At 39.8% G+C, this 17,366-nt stretch overlaps 1 protein-coding gene across 1 annotated transcript in view; it reads right to left on the bottom strand.

Annotated features, from left to right (window-relative positions):
- RASEF (RAS and EF-hand domain containing) overlaps positions 1 to 17,366 on the bottom strand; it is an 81,855-nt gene that overhangs the window by 48,013 nt on the left and 16,476 nt on the right. Inside the window, exon 2 of the mRNA XM_060100729.1 lies at positions 2,957 to 3,103. Coding sequence (XP_059956712.1) covers positions 2,957 to 3,103 — 147 coding nt within the window. The remainder of the gene's footprint in view (positions 1 to 2,956; positions 3,104 to 17,366) is intronic.

The raw sequence follows: 17,366 nt of genomic DNA, 5'->3' as shown, positions 1-17,366 counted from the left end.
TCCATGTCAAGGAGATGGTTAGATACAATTTTGAAATTTTATCATAGGAAACACACAATGCTAAATGCTATAGTTAGAAGGGAAAAAAAGAAGAGATCTCAAAAATTATTTCTGATTGGTTCCCTAAAGTTCTAGAATGTAGATATAGTTGCCCTTTAGAAAATTCCTGTTTCTTTTATTAATACAATCAATAAATCATATTTCTGTGAAGGCAGAGAATACTGATCTGCCAGAAAGTTAGAAATGAGAAAATTTCGTTGAGAAGATACCCAGATAGTTTTATTTAGCAGTTGTCTAGTATGGAGACACCTGTCACTTTACAATGATTGAAGCTTCAGATTAAGCCCTAAAAATTTTATTTTTTGTTCTTTCTAAGCTCTGTGTCCAGTTATCTAAATTTTCACATGCATATGTCTTGCCTACTCAACTAGATTGTAAGTGACTTGAAAGCAGCCACCATGAGATTTAGAGTCAATTTACTTGGCCCAATGACATGCTGTTAATAAAAGTAGAAACAGGACCTCAGTAGAAGGCCTCTGTCTTCCAGTCTGATAGCTTCTGCTATACCATCCTACCTGCTTTCAACTTATTTACTCCCTTCCAACACAATTTGTTCATGCATGAATTTAATTTCTACATGAGCTTCCAAACAAGCATTGATGGGTGGAGGGAAGACCCGGAAGTAAAATTCTGAGTGACTTATCACTATTTTCTGCTCCTGTTAACTTCCTCTTCACCTTACAGCCTGCCCGAGGTTATGTTAACCAAGTTTGGACAGTCAGCTAGTTCTAGTTCGTTTACAAACACTTGATGTTTGAAATCTAGGCATTATGTATCTCCACAGCAACTTTCGGGTTTTTTTGGTCAACTCTGGGACTGGGAATAGCTAAGCCACACATCCATTTCTCCCTTTGTTATGATCACTTTTTTCCAGCCATTCCTTCTAGACATCCAGTCCCAAACATCTGGGCATCTGGGACTTCTCCCAAATGTGTTCCTTCTGCCTTTTTCACTTCTGAACAACTCTTTTTTCTTTCTTTCTTATTTTTGGGGGAGGGGGAGTAAATCAGGGTAGTCTATAATGACACACTGTTTGCCCCAGCAATTCCCAATTCCCAGTAAAGCGTCTACCGTGTTGGGAATGTGCACTTTAACCTTAGTCCAGGGCTCCTACCAGGACACTGGGAACACCTTCTTCAGGTGCAAGTGCTGAGCAAAAAGACTGAGGCCCTCCCCTAACCAAAAAAAGAGGTGGGGATGCATGGTCCTTAGTTAAGGATGTAAGGGAATATTTACGGTAGTCACTTAAACACCTCGGCAAGGTCTCTGTCAGCTCAGAGAGCGGCCTTTAGGAGGCCTTGGGCTTAGGACAGAGCCCGACTTCGGATCCCACCCACAGAGCACAGAAGCTGGGAGAGAAGCACCATCAGCTCCACATCACGTGACGCACTCCGTCCACAGCAGAGAGGCCCGGCTGGGAATGAGAGCAGAGGGAAGAGAAGGCCATTCTTTATTTCCCTTATGGGTTTACACAGGACTATACTTAGAGGTTATGTGTGAATGTGTGTGTGTGTGTGTGTCCCATGTATCTTTGTGTGGGTCTATGTATACGCACCTGTGTGTGTTCAGGGGAGTTAGTGTGTTTTCACAGATATTCACTGGACTCTTTAAAAACTCAGTATGTGTGTCTGCTAGTCATCCCTCAAAGGAGGCCAAATCTGGGGCTCTGATCCACACCCCAGAATGCTCTACAGAAACTTATGATCTGAGGACCGCTCTATGATCCCACTGAAAGCCTCTAGTAGGCAAACTTGAGGGAAAAGATTAGAGTCAGGAACTGAAAATGTTCACTTAAAAACCCCCTGTGAATAGTTCAACTCTTGTATGATTCTAGGACTATAAAAACAGTCCTATTTAGCATCAGTGTTTTAAAACACTTTCTCTTCTATATTTTAATTACTTCACAGGGTCAGCTAGATAGTTTTATCATCATGTGGAGGGAAAGACTAAAGAGAGAGGAACGGCCTTCACCTGCCCCCATGCAAATGGGGGGTATCCTATGAAAGGGGCTGTTTACAAGTTCTGGGCAGAGACCAGTGCGGTGCACAGCACACTGGGAGCTGCTGGTGGCAGAGCACATGAAGGTGAGAAGCATCTATGGGGCGGAACACCCAGGAACTGTGACAAACAAAACGCCCTCTCTCCCAATATATGCCAAAGGAGTGTGGTCTTCCAGGGAACAAAGAGGCTGATGTTTGGATTGCGACACATATAAATTCTCTTTTGGCACTGGGTTGCTGTTAAAACCAATAAGATATCCTATGTAAGCCAGCTGTGGCTTATATAAACTGTATGAGAGTAAGGGTTCAACAGTTTTTAGGCTTTCAGGTCAAGCTGGTGAGGAGGGTTAGAGAGAGGGAAAGAAACACTGCTGAGTACCCACCATGTGGTAGGCCCAGTGCCAAGTGCTTCACCTAAGCCTCACTATGAGGTCTCCACACCCCGAGGATGTGAATATTTACAGCCTCATTTTGCAGATGCAGAAGCTGAGACTCAGGGAGATTAAGTAACCTGCCCAAAGTCACTCTTCTGTCAGTGACAAGGCCAGGCTTCAAATGGAGTCTGCCTGCCTCTCTGGATGAAAAGTATACTGTATGTTTCAAGTGGCTGGATATAAGATAACGAATCTCCTTGAACTGTTCTATATGGAATCACAGGCCTTGAAGGGTTTATATGATAGGATCATGGGGACCTGCTGATGGATTGCTGGCTGACCCTACAAAGTACTGTCTGACTCAGCTTCCCTCATGCTGGCTTAGTTTAGAAAGCTCCAGATTCCTCAGGTTCGGGTCGTCTCCCCATACCATATGATAATGCAGTTCCATTTTTGTGCCACTTGGTCAGAGAGCCAGTTAAAGGACCCCTTCTGCCCCTTAGACAGGAAAGACTACAATACCTCTTCACTGCGATGGCCAGGTTTTCCATTTCTGTGCTTTGAAGTTTGATCTCACGGATAAAGTTCTTTATAACATGTTCATATGGCTGAATTAGTCTTGGCTCCACGAGGTTGATGTTTTGATACAAGGTACTAACTTGCTCTTTTCTGCCAAAAAAATTAGATTATAAATTAAATAAAACCGAATAAAAAAAGTCAAAATTTCAGAATATTTTTTAGGAAAGAGACACTTAAGAACCAAGGAAGAAAAATGTAACAATAGAATGACCAGAATGGAGGGAAGATAGCAGTCAGAGATGCTATTGCACTATTCTTCATATTATTATTGTATGTTTAACAGTGGAACAACAACTTCATTTTTTCCCCATTTTTTTATTGAGATATGACTGACAAATAAAAATTGTACATATTTAGGTTGTACAGTGTGATTTTTTAAGGTGTACAATGTGATGATTTAATATTAGAAGATGGAGGCCAGTGAGGGCAGTGGACATGCACAGGGAAGGATTGATAGGGAAGGATTTTTTTGTCACTGCTGGGTTTTTTTTCTTTCATAGAAAGTTAAATAGATTTACAGAAAAAAAGTTAGGTAGCAAACTAATTACTTAATAATATGTCCCACCAATCCCTATAAGACATACTTCAGACTTTATGATCATAAAAGTACATATACCTATTGTTTTATAGTCAGTTAAAAATTATTTCATATATATTATATTTATATGTGAGAGTCCTCATACTTGTTATTATTAACATTTGTAAAAGACAAATATTTCAGAGTCATTTCAAAAGAAAACCTGGTAAGACTGGGCAGCTGTTCTGCTAGGGGATAAAGGAGTGAGTCAGTGAGGCTGGTGGTGTCCTTGACTCAAGTTTGGGAGCTGATGTTCTGGGTGATACAGAGATAAGGCCATGTGAAGACAAAGTCAGACCGCCGTTGACAAGCCAGGAAGAGAGGCTCTCACCTTCAACCCTGCCAATACCTTGATCTCAAACGTCCAGTCTCCAGAATGGTGAGAAAATAAATGTCTGTTGTTTAAGCCACCCAGTCTGATATTTGTTATCAGAAATATCTAGGCAATCATAGCAAACAGTGAAAATTTCCAAGGTCACATAGTGACTGAGTGGCAGAATTGGGATTCAAACTCAGTCTGATACTTCAGATCACATGGTTAACCATTACATTATATTGCTTCCCAGTGGTGTTAAACATCTGAACCTTGGCAGAAGAAATGGGATTCAAAATCAGTACACAGAACTATGAAACACTTCAAAATGTAAGGTATATATTAACCCAAAGCTTATTTAGGCATGGCCCTGAGGTGTGTCCACGTAGCTATAAACTCTCCCAGCTTTTCTCTTAAAAATAAACTGCTTGGGGCTTCCCTGGTGGCGCAGTGGTTGAGAGTCCGCCTGCCAATGCAGGGGATGAGGGTTCGTGCCCCGGTCCAGGAAGATCCCACACGCCAAGGAGCAGCTGGGCCCGTGAGCCACGGCCGCTGAGCCTGTGCGTCCAGAGCCTGTGCTCCACAGCGGGAGAGGCCGCAGCGGTGAGAGGCCCGTGTACGGCAAAAAAAAAAAACCCAAAAAAACAAAAACAAACAAACAAACCAAAAAAACCACTCAATGTGTGCAGAGGCCAATTATGATTGAAAAGAACTGCTCAACTGAAATATTATTAATAAACCTGCAGGAATAAGTCACTTTATTTGGTGATATAAGACACAGAAAGTTGCCATCAATCTTCCTGTCAGAGCTGAGTACAAATACTGGCTACAGTAGTGAGCCATATTTATTAAACAGCAGAAAAAAAAAAAACTCTATTCTTACATTGTTCCATGTAATTTCAATGTACAACAGGATCATTAACTTCCTTGTCTCTTGTCATTTACTGACCATCAGCGGTATACAAAGCATAAAAACTTTCTTGTTAATAGGGACCTGACTGTCAAGGATTGCCATTAAGATACTGTCACCAAGAGTCCTTGTTTCTTGGCTAACTGCACAGCAATAAAATGTTCAGAAGCAGATGTCTCTGAAAATTCCCTGAATTTCTGAAAATTTCTAAAATAAGAAAGGAACATAATGTTTGTAAATTCTCTTGAGTCCTTTGCTGGTCCTGGTATTACACAGAATTTCAGGAATAGTTTACAGTGAAGTGTACAAATAGATTAATTATAGAAAATGTCTGCCACTAGCAGGAAATAAGTTACATGGTTAACTGTTGTGTCAGAGGCTAGCTGGATACTCATCTATGCTGCTTCTTTTTATAGGGCACACAGGGGAGAACTGACTCCTCAGAACCCTGGGCAGGTAGGTTGGAGCCATGTGACTACTTGTGGCCAAAGGAATAGGAGCAGAAGTGATGTGCGTGCCACTTCCATGTTTGGCCCCTAAAATCCTTTGTAAGATCCTCAGCTCTTATGCATTCTCATTATCCCTCTCTCATATCTATTTCTCTCTCTCTCTCTTTCTCCCCTCTCCTCCCAGCCCTCTCCTTCTCTGCCTCCCTCCTCATTTCCTCATCCTCATGGCTGAAGTGAAAAACTCCAGTATGGCGAAACCATGTGATGAAATATGTTTGGATCACCACACGGAGGGAAACTGCTCGGGAAGGATGCCTGACCACATCAATCTTCCTAATATGAGAGAAAGAAATGTTTCCATTTTGTAGAGCCTAAGGCTTGGAAGTTCTTTGTAAAACTCAACTTGAACTTAAAAAGTTGGCTTCATACTTTCCTAATTTTTTTTTTTTTTTTTTTTTTTTTTGCGGTACGCGGGCCTCTCACTGCTGTGGCCTCTCCCATTGCGGAGCACAGGCTCTGGACGCGCAGGCTCAGCGGCCATGGCTCACGGGTCCAGCCACTCCGCGGCATGTGGGATCCTCCTGGAACGGGGCATGAACCCGTGTCCCCTGCCTCAGAAGGCGGGCTCTCAGCCATTGCGCCACCAGGGAAGCCCCCTAATTTGTTTTTTTAATCATCACCTTCCAGATTAAATTACTTTCTTACCTCCTTCCTTGATAGTTTCATATTAAATAAATAATAAAACTTCTATGACCAGGGTGAGTCTTTACTGCCACCATCCATTCTCTTTCAAGGGAATAAAAGACTATTCTGAAGCATTCATATAGTGAAGCAGACATTTATTAAGCACCTTACATATGCAGTCCCAGCAGTGATCTCAGCTTTTAAATGTACTATTCACTTAATCCTGACAACAGCCTTATGAAGAAGTTATCACTAGTATCCTATTTACCACAGAGGAAACTGAGGTCAAGAGAGGTAAGTATCATTCTGGTATCGGAGCTAGGATTCCAATTCAGCCCATCTGGCTCCAGAGGAACTAGCTCTTCATACCAAAAGTAAGTGCTAATCTGCTTTTTAGGGGTCCCAAGTGCATGTCTCCATTTAGAAAACTTTGATGTACCAAGATTTTTTGAAAATTATTTTAGAGGATAGGTATTATTGCTACAAGCACCATCTACATTACAAAGGGACTCCTTTAAGGAATGAAGGCACAACTAAGATTAAGATGAGATAATCTGATCAATTCTTATTTACCTAAAGCTATTTGGGGAAAGCACTACCGTACACAGTGAGGCACACTCCCTTCTCCCCCTCCTTTTGTCTGCTTGGTTCATTCGGTCCTTATCTGTGAAACTAGAGAACCATCTGGATTATGTCTAGAGACTGCAATGCATTGCATGTGGCGATTTGCACACCTGTTGCACAAAACAAAACAAAAACAAAAAATACTTTATCTTAACAAGATAATACGTGGTCCCTCTATGTAAGATTTAAATGCTGTGTCCTGTACAGGCAGCTAAACACCTATGGATTCTTCAGCTCAACAGACTGGGTGCCATTACTTGGTACCAAGACAGTCTTTTTGTTCTGTTCCCGAGATTATAGGAGTCACCAGTCTCTCCCAGTGTCCTTGCTCCTGACGTCAAAGGTTAAACAAGCAGACCACACAATGCTGCACACACAGCTCTGTTTTCTCCTGACCCTCACCCAGGGCGGTGCCTCTGGGTGCTGAAAAGGGTGCCCGGTAGTGACAAGACTTAAGTCCAGGGCCTCATATAAGACAACTATGCTTGGATTCACAAATACCATGCAAACCTGTTTACAGGTGTACTAGACAAATACTGGGTAAAGATTAAGGGTCAGGTCATACACGTTAGTCAGCCAAGATGAAAAACAGTCTCTGCTTCTGTTCGGACAGAGCCACTCATGCTAAAAATAATCTAATTTATATCTTAAGGAAAGAGATCAAATAAAATGAGAAAGACACACCCTGGATTACCAACTGGTTTTAGATGTTTAAGATCTGAGACTTTTCATCTTTTTGTTCAATAAATTACAAGACGATTTGTATGAAAGAGAGTGATAATGGCAAACTGCTGATGAAAAATTCACAACTTAAAATTTTAAAATGATCCCTGGGAAACAAGCATTGTAAATTGCAAATATTCCCACTGAAGCTGAGAGAGAAATTATCTGAATTCAGGAGGAAAAAAATAGGTATAATTAAGATTGGTAAAAATTTTAAATGTCACACACTTCCATAGGATTTACATTTTACTTAGAAGAGCACATATTTATCGATGTTTATGTATTTGTAATGTAGTAAGGCCAGTATTTAGAATGCCTGGACACCTCTGGTCTCAGGACACCCCCAGGAAATAGTCAAGTGCAGACAACATCATTCCAGGCTAAAGAACACAGTGACCCAGTAAGGTTGGTAGGAAAACTGGCCCTTAGATTCAAAGTCTTGCTGCTTTAAGCACTGAAATAGAGAGGCAACCAATTTATTCAAACTGTAAATTACATAGATCTAAAACCCTAAATGGTTGTCTGTAGACAAAAGCAAATAGTATTAAATGTGTACATCATCCTACACTAGGGATGGCTGGAAGAAAACTGACGCTATGACCCTAACATCTGAGCACGGGAAATTAAATATCCAGGCCATCCAAAGGGCACTACGTTAGATCCTGTAAATAAAATGCTAAGAAACATACTGAGTATCTTCCCTCACTAGGCTCACCATGAAGATTAAGTACAAGATGCTCTGATAGCACAGAGCAGGTGAACATGACGAAGCCTTGCAGTTTGATGACCTGAAAGATGAGTAGATGCCAACTAGGCAGAAGTGGGGTGGGAGTGGCCTGTTCCAGGAACCAATAACCATAGGTTGAGGGGTTTGAGGGCAGGGGAGGGGCCAGCAGCAGTTCCTGTAAATGGAAGAAGCTGGTGAGGCTGAAGAGCTTAGAGTGGGGGAGGCACCAGCAGCATCAGATTGGGGGAGAAGTTAGCAAGAGCCAGATGACTGCACAGAGCCTGAGAGCACAGGAAAGACATGGAAGAGGGGCATTTATTCTGAGAGGGTGGTAAGGCGCTGGAAGGTTTAAAGGAAGAGACAACATGATCAAATGTACATCTTAACCATTCTCAACTTCTCAAAGTTTTGGCTGCAGCAGAGAATTAAGCGAAGGATTTTGAAACAGGTTTGCAGATAGGAAGGTAAATCTAAGTCTACTGTAATTTAATCCAGAAATGTGGGACTTCAGGAGTTTTCACTACCTTCTACTTTCCTTTATTACAGAATGTGTAAAAGTATAGACAACTAAAATCTTATCATATCGACAGATCAATGAAACAGAATAGAGAGCCCAGAAATAGACCTACATAAATATAGTCAGCTGAACTTTGACAAAGGAGCAAGGACAACACAATGAAGCAAAGACAGTCTTTCAACAAATGGTGCTGGTACAACTGGACATCCACATGCAAAATAATGAACCTAGACACAGATCTTACACCCTTCATAAAAACTAACTCAAAGTGGATCACAGATATGAATGTAAAATGCAAAGTTATCATACTCCTAGAAGATAAGCCTAGGAGAAAACCTAGATGGCCTCAGACAGGGCGATGCCATATTAGATACAACACCAAAGGCATGATCCATGAAAGACATAATCGATAACCTAGTCTTCATTAAAATTAAAAACTGCTCTGCAAAAGACAATGTCAAGAGAATGAGAGGATAAGCCATAGACTGGGAGAAAGACACATCTGATAAAGGACTGTTATCCAAAATATAAAAAGAACTCTTAAAACAGTAAGAAAAACAACCTGATTACAAAATTGGTCAACCTGATTACAAAATTGGTCAAAGACCTTAACTGACACCTCACCAAAGAAGATATACAGATGGCAAATAAGCATAAAAAGGATACTCTATAAAAATTAATAAAAAAGCAACTATGCTCCAATAAAAATTAATGAAAAAATATAGTCTACATCATATGTCATCAGGGAAATACAAATTAAAACAACAACAAACTATCACTACACACCTATTACAATGGCGAAAATCCAGATCACTGACAACACTAAATGCTATTGAGGATGTGGAGCAACAGGAACTCTCATTCATTGCTACTGGGCATGCAAAATAGTACAGCCACTTTGAAGACAGTTTGGCAAATTTTAATAAAACTAAGCATTCTTTTACCATATGATCCAGAAATTGTGTTCCTTGGTATTTGCCCAAAGGAGATGAAAACTTATGTCCACACAGATGTTTATAGCAGATTTATTCATAATTGCCAAAACTTGGAAGTGACCAAGATGTCCCTTAGTAGGTGAATGAATTTTAATAAACTGTGGTACATCCAGACAATGGAACATTATTCAGCATCCAGACAATGGAGTATTTTTCAGCACTAGAAAGAAATACGCTACCAAGCTGTGAAAAGGCATGGAGGAACTTTAAATGCATATTACTAAGAAAAAGAAGCCAATCTGAAAAGACTACATACTTTATGATTCCAACTACATGACATTCTGGAAAAGGAAACACTTGGAGACAGTAAAAATATCATTGGTTGCCAGTGGTTGGAGGGGAGGGATGAATAGGTGGAGCACAGGATTTTTAAGGCAGTGAAATACTTTGTATGATACTATAATGATGGCTACATATCATTGTACGTTTGTCCAAATCCACAGAATGTACAACAGCAAGAGTGAACCCTAATGTAAAGTAAGGAATTGGGGTGATAATGATGTGAAAATGTAGGTTTATCAATGTAACAAATGTACCACTCTGGTGGGAGTTGTTGATAATGGGGAGGCTGTGCATGTGTGGGAGCAGGGGGTGTATAGGAAATCTCTGTACCTTCTTCTTAATTTTGCTGTGAACTTAAAACTGCTCTAAAAAAATAAAGTCTTTGGGCTTCCCTGGTGGCGCAGTGGTTGAGAGTTCGCTTGCCGATGCAGGGGACACAGGCTCGTGCCCCGGTCCGGGAAAATCCCACATGCCGCGGAGCAGCTGGGCCCGTGAGCCATGGCCGCTGAGCCTGCGCGTCCAGAGCCTGTGCTCCGCAACGGGAGAGGCCGCAACAGTGAGAGGCCCACGTACAACAACAACAACAAATAATAATAATAATAAAGTCTTTTTAAAATCTGATAGTTTATTTCTCTTTGGGAATAAGGATAATGAGTATATTCCTATTCAGGTGACACCAACTGATCTTTTTGGCTGCCCTGAACAAACCATACTGTCATTTAGTCAGTTGAGGGGGAAAGGCTTAGCCTCTTTCCCCCTTACAAGTTAAGTGAAAATGAATGATTTCAAAATGTACTCTTATTACATAGTACACATACTTTCAGAATAAACCTCAACTGACTGGAAAGTAAATTCCAACAGCCAAAATCCAGCTGCGCTGCTAGAACAGGGCAGCATCAGTTCTCTTTTGGAGGTTCAAGTCTTGCTTTCCAGACAGGATGTACCTCTGCCCACTAACAGCCTCACACTGGCCACCTGTTTCTCACAACAGGTTTTGCTCTTCATTAACTCAGTTACAGAATGGTGATCTGGCTCTCCCTTCTAGAGAAAACAAACAGTGGTTTATTCAACCTGGTGCCACTACCCCACAGACTGGGAAACACAGCCAATCCAGTGGCCTGGGCTTTTCTCAGCTGTTTTTGCTGCTGCTGAGTCAGAGGATGACCTAGCTCAGGTAATCAACCACTGTTGCCTACTCCAGGACCCCCAGCCCAAATACATCTCCTGCAGGTAAAATTCCCCCTGGATTCATGTCACCCTGAAAAAATATTTTACTTGCCTAAGTACTTATTTGGGAAACACTTCCCAAAAGGTTTTAAAATGGAAACTTCCTGGAAGGTGAGCATGTTAACTAGATTTATGCAAAGTCTAGAAACATTGCAAATTGCAAACTTCCTATTTAAAATCACTGAAATTTAGTTACTGGGAGTTTGTCAATGGAGGGAGGAAGACAGAGCCAGCAAGAGGCACTGTGCTGAAGGTTTAAGGACGGCACACTTGAAACAGCTGAGGGCTCCTGAAGCCAGGAAGGAGGAGTGCACGGGGTAAGTGTTAATGGCCTGGCTAAATTCACATGCTTCCTCAGCACATCCTGGCCTTGTGACCCACGGCGAAACACTTAACCTCTTGAGCTCCAGTTTCCTCAGTTATAAAGTGGGTAGAGTACTTGAACCTACCGTGAAATGTGAGGATTAACCCAACTGGAGCACAGACAACAGTGCGAGGCATGCTGTAGGTAATTGATAAACATTAGCTATTGTCAAGCTTCCTCTCGACTCCTCTACCCCTATGAGTTAGAGAGAAGTCGGTGGTTATCTCCTGTCTGCTTCTATGTTGTGTATTGGAAAAGGGCTGAAAGGAAGAAAGCCGTGTGGTGTGGAAGCCCCTTGGACTGAAATGTTGTCTTATGGGGCCAGGGCAGGGGACACTGAAAAGTGAGAGTTGGGTCATGCTCGAGGTCAGTCTGCAAAGCTTATATAGTCCAGGGGTCAGTAAACCTTTTCTTTAAAGCACCAGATATAAAATATTTACCATCCCTGTTGCAACTACTTAACTCTGCCATTGTAGCATGAAAGCAGCCACAGACAACAATCAACGAATGAGCTTGGTTGTGCTCCAATAAAACTATTTACACAAATAGGCAGAGGGCCAAATGGGCCTTACTTTGATCCTTGTTATAGTATATTAGCATAAGGCCCTGAGCACAGGAATGGGGATGGGGCAATGCAGACCTAACCCTTCTGTACCCAGGAACACAGGCCTTTGCTCTCACCCTGTCCCTAAGTCCATATCAAAGTTTTTCATTTATGGACATCACATTATCAATGTGCTTATATATGTAGACAGTGGGCAGGTATATGTGGGAATATGTGTCTTTATTTCAGAGTTCTTACTTTATAATGCACATTCACTCTCCCAATATTTCTATCAATTTACCTTGAGTCAAGTTAAATGTAGGCATTTAATCTAGAAATGTTAGTGCAACTATGTGTATTATAGTTATTTTTCACTGAAAATTTCTATTTTGGCAGGAAAGATAGGGGATGGGGAGAAAATAAAGAGTGCCATATCAGTTTCTATGCTAAATTTTCCCTTTAGACAGCATCTATCACCTTCCCAGTTTTGCCAGGAACAATTCCAATTTAAGCCTGTTGTCCTTTAGCATTTATCCAGAACTTCCCCTTTTCTGTAATCAAAAAGTTGCATTAACAGGTAGTAATTGTTATTAAACTGTGTACTGACTATACATTAAAGGTTTTCTTAAGCATTAAAGTCATTAACAGCTGCATTAAAATAAACCAGGGTGAGTTAGTGGATGTGCGCTTTTTACCTTCAGCGTTCACCTGGTAGCGTGAGACATTTGTGCAGTGAAAAGGCTTCTCACTAATGCGCTGCTAAATCAGAAGACCATCAGTGATAAACCCATCTCTCCTTTCCTGACTCTCTCTAGACACAATGTAACTAAGACTTTCCTTTCAGGAGCAGGAAACAGGAATACTCACTGATAAAACAAATTAAGCTTGGATAAGAGAAGCTGGAGACAGATAACTCCTACAGGTCTCGATGGTGATGGAGAAAGATGGAGGGGTCTGACTGCGGGCCACCTGGAAAACCAGCCAGTTGTGCTGCTACCCGCAGATAGATGCACAGTGCTGCCGGGCAGCCATTTGGCCACATCAATGGGAAATTGGGAAATTACAGGCACAGTGTACAGGAAATAGGTACCGAAAACACAAGTTGGAGAGTCCTGCCACAGAGCAATAGAAAGTAACTAGAATGTTTTCGCTACTGTGATTTAACCATTTTTAGTGTGTTTTAAATGTATAACCAGTTATTTTACTGGATGGTAAAGCTTTTACATTTTGCCGTAAATCCTTTTAGCAGCAATGACCCCACAAGACAAACAAAGATGCATGCTTAATAAAAAGTTCAGTACCAAATTTCCTTTCCTCAAGAATGATGGTGATAACCGTGTAGCTTGCTTGAAACATGTAACTGTCACAGCCAAGAGGAGCCTCAGGAGACATGACAACTAAGTATAATGTGGTGTCCTGGATGGAATGATGGAACCAAAAAAAGGATATTAGGGAAAAACTGAGGAAATCTGAATAAAGTATGGAATTTAATTACTAATAATGTATCAATATCATTTCATTAATTTTAACAAATTACTACACCAACGCAAAATGTTAAAAATGAGGGAAAGTGGGTGCAGGTTATATAGGAACTCTCTGTACTATCTTCACAATTTTTCTGTAAACCTGAAAACATTCTTTAAAAATAGGCTTATTAAAAGAAAGTTTGTCAGCATTTATCCTCCACTATAGTGAATTAGAGTGATATCATTAACCACATGAACCAGAAGACACAAATCTCCTGAAGAAGCATCAGCATCTACATCTTTTAAATTTATATTCTGTACCAAAATAAAATGAAGTTGAAAAGGCCTACAATTTTGAAGCATCTAAGTACGGGAAAACATTCAAAAGAGTCATAAATGGAGATAATTTATTTTACAAGTCTTGTCTTATAAAAGCTAAGAAACTTGTCAAAGTATTTGTCAAAGAAAGTACTTTGAAGGGAGGTAAAAACAGAACTTGTGACAATCAAGGGCTGAAATATTTACAAAAGTCAATATTCATACATGTCAGTACCAAAAAAAATTGAGAATATCCTCTGTTTAGTAGAATCTGCTCTAACCTTATCACAGGATTTGCTCTTGAAGTGCTCTTCAGCCCTTGTACACAGAATAATTTTCTTAATTAAAAACATGACCCACAGAGAGGAGTCAATTGCTGATGTCAACAATTTCAAATTTAATAATCATAAAATATAACTCCAAAGAAGATTACAAGCAATTTTATGGAGGAAAAAAGCATAATAAGACCACATTGGAAAAAATATATATTCTTCAGAAAAGTATTAGAGATAGATGAATAATCAACAGATTAAAATACTTACATATTTTCCAAAACTACTCTGCTTTGCAATTTTTAAATGTTCACATATTTATTAAAAGATTTTCTTTGCACTAATGTACCTAAAAATTTTTATATATTTTAGAAATAACTTTATTTTTTATTTATTAAAAAAATTTTATATAGAACTGTTTTATAGGACCACATATATAATAAAAGCAATTTTCAGACAAAATAATATTTCAGTAATATTAGATAATTTTAAGTATATTAGATCTCATTTTATTCATAGGAAAATTCTGGTTTGGAGAACCAATTTTACAGCCACTCTACTTTCCTATCTCATTTCCTTCAAACGTCCTATCTTCTAAACACTCTTAGGTGTTCACTGTCCTCGAATATTTTGCACAGTGCCCAACACACAATATATAAATTTTCAAAAAAGGAGACAAATATGTTATCTTGGTTGATTTCAAATTATCCCATTCCTTAACTATTTTTTTTCTCAATTTTTGAGACTGAAAAGAGTTGGGAAACAGCTTTATCTCTCCCTAGTCAAATAATATTTTAATCTTACTCTCTGATCAAAACCAAAACTTTCTGTAACTCCTATCTAAAAATCAAACTCTGCACATCAGTCAAGGCTCTCTCAAAAGTTGCCTCTTCCATGAAGCCTGCTCTGAATGATTCAACCACAAGAAATCCTTCCCATGCCACATTTCATCTGAAGCTCTATGTACTGAGTTTTTTGTGGATGTTTTATCTTCCCAGTTACCCTATCAGTCTCCACATCCCTTGCAGCACCCAGAGATCTGACCAGCAACAGATCCTGCATTAATGAATGAATGAGGCCAAAGCCTAGGGAAGGCGGACACAGTGCGGGGTGGAGTGGAGAACGTGGAGCTTTGTACTGGACCTGAGGCAGGCTAAGGACTCTGCCTCACGGAGGGTAAAGAAGACAGTGGTGAGGAGGGAGCAGATGAGACTGGCTGGGCACAGGGTCAGGAAGGAGACAAATTGGTATATCTGACTGACAAGCGGAAAAGGGGCATTTCCCTTCACAACACAGTGAGAAAGGAGAGATTCTAGAAGCATACCGGGTTGCATCTAAAATCTACATGCAAGGGCGTACACTCCTCTTCAACCTGCTGGCTGCCTTTTGCCTTGATTTAATTTTCCCCTTTCTCCTTTCACACTGTTTCCAACAGGGAAGCAGCCAATATCTGCTATATAACATACACTAAAAAAGCTGAAGAGAGTCAAAAATCATCACTGGAGAAAATGTCCTGTGGGGATTTCTAACTAATATTTCTGATACACAGAAACCGCTTCATTTTCTTCCACTTCAGATTTGTGTGTTTGTGGGTTGAGGATGCTGAAATCAGAACTCCATCCAAGCTAAATGGCTAAAACAATATGGTGAATCCTAAATATATTTCAATAATAAATTAGGATGCATTTTAAACAAAATAATGTTTAAGTTTATAAATATTATTATTATATGTGAGTTTTAAAAACAAATTAAATCACATGATTTTATGAAGATCAACATGGACTTATTAAAATATTGCATTACATAGATAACCCATCACCAGCTTCTATAGAAGATAAGGATTTGCTTGTCTAAAATCTCCCAAAGACTTCTTACTATATACCACAGAAACATGAGTACCAGCAAAGAACTCATTTTCTCTCCTAAAATTAGCATATTCTGGGATATAAGTGAATTCTATCTGTTCACTCAGCAGTAAACTTTTTTTTAATTTAACTTCTTTATTGGAGTATAATTGCTTTACAATGTTGCGTTAGTTTCTGCTGTATAACAAAGTGAATCAGCTATACATATACATATATCCCCATATCTCTTCCCTCTTGCATCTCCCTCCCTCCCACCCTCCCTATCCCACCCCTCTGGGCGGTCACAAACCACCTAGCTGATCTCCCTGTGCTCTGCGGCTGCTTCCTACTAGCTATCTGTTTTACACTTGGTAGTGTATATAAGTCCATGCCATTCTCTCACTTCGTCCCAGCTTACCCTTCCCCCTCCCCATGTCCTCAAGTCCATTCTCTACATCTGTGTCTTTATTCCTGTCCTGCCCCTAGGTTCATCAGAACCATTTTTTTTTTTAGATTCCATATATATGTGTTAGCATACGGTATTTGTTTTTCTATTTCTGACTTACTTCACTCTGTATGACAGACTCTAGGTCCATCCACCTCACTACAAATAACTCAATTTCGTTTCTTTTTATGGTTGAGTAATATTCCACTGTATACGTGTGCCACATCTTCTTTACCCATTCATCTGTTGATGGACATTTAGGTTGCTTCCACGTCCTGGCTATTGTAAACAGTGCTGCAGTGAACACTGTGGTACATGACTCTTTTTGAATTATGGCTTTCTCAGGGTATATGCTCAGTAGTGGGATTGCTGGGTCATATGGTAGTTCTATTTTTAGTTTTTTAAGTAAACTTACTTCTTGAATTCGTATTTAATATATATTGAATAACTGCTACTAACTATTGAATGACTGGCATTTAACTCTAAATTATTATTGATATCATGAAAGGATAACTGTTAGGTGCATAAGCTATAGTCACATTGTCTTCAACAGTTAAATCTCGACCTTACGCTTGAGTATACATGATACTGGCAAGGAAATCTGTTGGAGATTGTACACAACCTGCTCTGGCCTTCTTAAAAGTCTTTCTGAAAGGTTTTAAGAGTTAGCCCTGATAATCATGTAGTTAAATGAGAATTTCTTTTCTATGACTTTGAACTATCTTAAAACTATTTGTATACATGTAGTGTTTGTTTAGTTACGGTACAAAAATATCACAGAAAAAATTTTAATCTACTTTTAAGAATCATTGACTTTTACCTACCTACCTTGCTACCTAACCATGAAAAACCAATAAAGGTTTTCCAGTCTCTCTGTTTATGCAGAGACGGATGAAAAAATATCAAAATAACGCAAAATTAGTTGTAGAGATTTTCTTACAAATTTTCTTGAACACACTTCCCCTCTAAAATAAAATGTTGTTGACATCTTTAATTTTGACATTTCAACAGTTAAAACCCTTTGAGAGGTTCCTGGTCTCATTCAACGATGCCCAGGGTATATTTTCCACAA

This window comes from Mesoplodon densirostris, chromosome 6 (genome assembly GCF_025265405.1).
Source record: "Mesoplodon densirostris isolate mMesDen1 chromosome 6, mMesDen1 primary haplotype, whole genome shotgun sequence".
Classification (NCBI taxonomy): domain Eukaryota; kingdom Metazoa; phylum Chordata; class Mammalia; order Artiodactyla; family Ziphiidae; genus Mesoplodon; species Mesoplodon densirostris.
The sequence above is the reverse complement of the archived record's forward strand: the minus strand, read 5'-3'. Positions and strand labels throughout refer to the sequence as shown.